We start from the raw sequence: 1,860 nt of genomic DNA on the forward strand, positions 1-1,860 counted from the left end.
TGTGTTGTCTTTTATAAAGAAACATCATTTTATTTCTATTTTAAGTTTGAAAATAATTACGTTTACATTTTTTATATAAGATATTATATTTTTGCACATTTATAATAAAAAAACTATGTTTTAAGATGATAACAAAAACAATATATTATAGGTACTTTTATTGTGTTTATTCCTGAAAATTCTAACCGATTATTCCATGAAAAAACATGCATAACCTTGCAAATGTTATATCTTTTCTATATTTAAAACTACTATTAATTCTTTAAAATTTTTAGCTTTAGTTGTTCAAGCTGCGGCTCAGGAGCCACAGTTTGCAGACATCTGATCTAATCAATAATCACCACAATCCTGTTCCATGACCTAATGCATGATAAAACATGTGATCCAGAGTTCTTGTGTTCATTGCAGCATGCTCAGACTGTCTGTGGACGGAGTTTGGACAGGAGGGTGGGTATGGTCTCTGGGTTATGTGTGTGGAAGTAGTATACAGCGCCCCCTCCACCCAGGATCAAGAGGCTCAGCTTAACCAGGCGGCCAGTAACTGAGGATTCCTTCTCCTCCAGCTGGAAAGAAAATGAAAAGAGGATATATGGATTTTATTTTGAAAACATGACTTGATGGGAAACTGTTTTGGAAACCATTGCAGACCTTTCTGGTTTTTAGGGGCTTGTACATGCGGTCAAACTGAGTGAGGATGGCTTTGCGGGCCCCCTCCCATTTTCCCGGTCCCATCAGCCGGTACTGGTAGGAGGACACAGGACCCCAGAGAACATGTTTGAACAGCTGGTAGTCTGTGAAGAAGAGCCAGAGTAGACTCGGCCTCGCTCCGATCTCTCCGGCGATGTCGTCCATATAGGACACAAAGTCCACCTGCAGAGGGGTCAACTTCGACACAATATAGCTGCGGAGATGTCCGACACATTAAGGTTAGAATAAGCAGAGGAAAATTGCTAAGAACCAGTTGTATATATTTCATTTGATAAAGAAAGTAACCTTTACTTGTTCTCAATATTCTTAGTGTCCTTCTCAACAGCTTTGATCATGGATTGGTTGGAGGGAAGCTTCTTGAGTCCTTAAACCAAAAAGAAATGAAGACATACAAATGATGTTAAAGTGACCCAGGATTTTAAAGGGTTAAAACGAGCATCGGGAGACAGGAAGGCCTTGCATCTCACCTCTGAAGACACGTGCCACCCAGCGAGCTTGCATTTCAGCTTGAGGCATGATGGCTCCTAATGCATGAATGAATCCCACCACAGCTAAAGTAGGATGCTCCAGGTTTGGAGGGAACACATGCTTGTACAGACCCACTCTGTGGCCGGACTTGTATAAAAGGTTTTTTGGAAGGTAGGGGAAGTCGTAGTTGTACCCTGTTGCAAACACCAATGTGTCCACCTGTGGTACAAAAAAAAGAGATAATGCTAGGAGCTCAAAGTGACTGTTCGATGTTAAAGAGAAAGTTTCTGACCTTTTCCACTGTGCTGCCATCTTGAAAAATCACAGTGGAACCACAAATTTCCTTCACATTTGGTTTGATGACGACAGATCCTGAAAGAATCTTTAGAGGCAGGTCGTCGTTGATCACTGGGATCTTACTGAAAAGCCTGTTATGGCAGGAAAAAAGGGAAGAAGAGCAAGATCTATAAGAGACGTTTTAATGATGGATGATACACATCGCCAAAATGACTGACAGGTGAATAGATCCAGGAGTGCTTTGAACTTTTCTACATTTTGTCTGTAAAAACATCAATGACTTAAATTGAGCTATTCATGCAAGAAAAATACAAAGTTGTGACTTATTCTGAAGTGAAAGGAAAATAAAGCATGGTTTGAACTGGTTTTTCTACAAATAAAATCTGA

The 1,860-nt window shown here is 40.0% G+C and overlaps 1 protein-coding gene across 1 annotated transcript in view; it reads right to left on the bottom strand.

Annotated features, from left to right (window-relative positions):
• Nucleotides 1–413: 413 nt before the first annotated feature.
• The window catches only part of LOC107099741 (dimethylaniline monooxygenase [N-oxide-forming] 5-like), an 8,205-nt gene continuing 6,758 nt past the window's right edge, over nucleotides 414–1,860 (bottom strand). Inside the window, exons 5-9 of the mRNA XM_015397985.1 lie at nucleotides 1,469–1,604; nucleotides 1,176–1,395; nucleotides 1,000–1,072; nucleotides 649–901; nucleotides 414–563 (exon numbers count right to left, since the gene is read on the bottom strand). Coding sequence (XP_015253471.1) covers nucleotides 414–563; nucleotides 649–901; nucleotides 1,000–1,072; nucleotides 1,176–1,395; nucleotides 1,469–1,604 — 832 coding nt within the window. The remainder of the gene's footprint in view (nucleotides 564–648; nucleotides 902–999; nucleotides 1,073–1,175; nucleotides 1,396–1,468; nucleotides 1,605–1,860) is intronic.

This window comes from Cyprinodon variegatus, unplaced genomic scaffold (assembly GCF_000732505.1).
Source record: "Cyprinodon variegatus isolate N-32 unplaced genomic scaffold, C_variegatus-1.0 Scaffold902, whole genome shotgun sequence".
Classification (NCBI taxonomy): domain Eukaryota; kingdom Metazoa; phylum Chordata; class Actinopteri; order Cyprinodontiformes; family Cyprinodontidae; genus Cyprinodon; species Cyprinodon variegatus.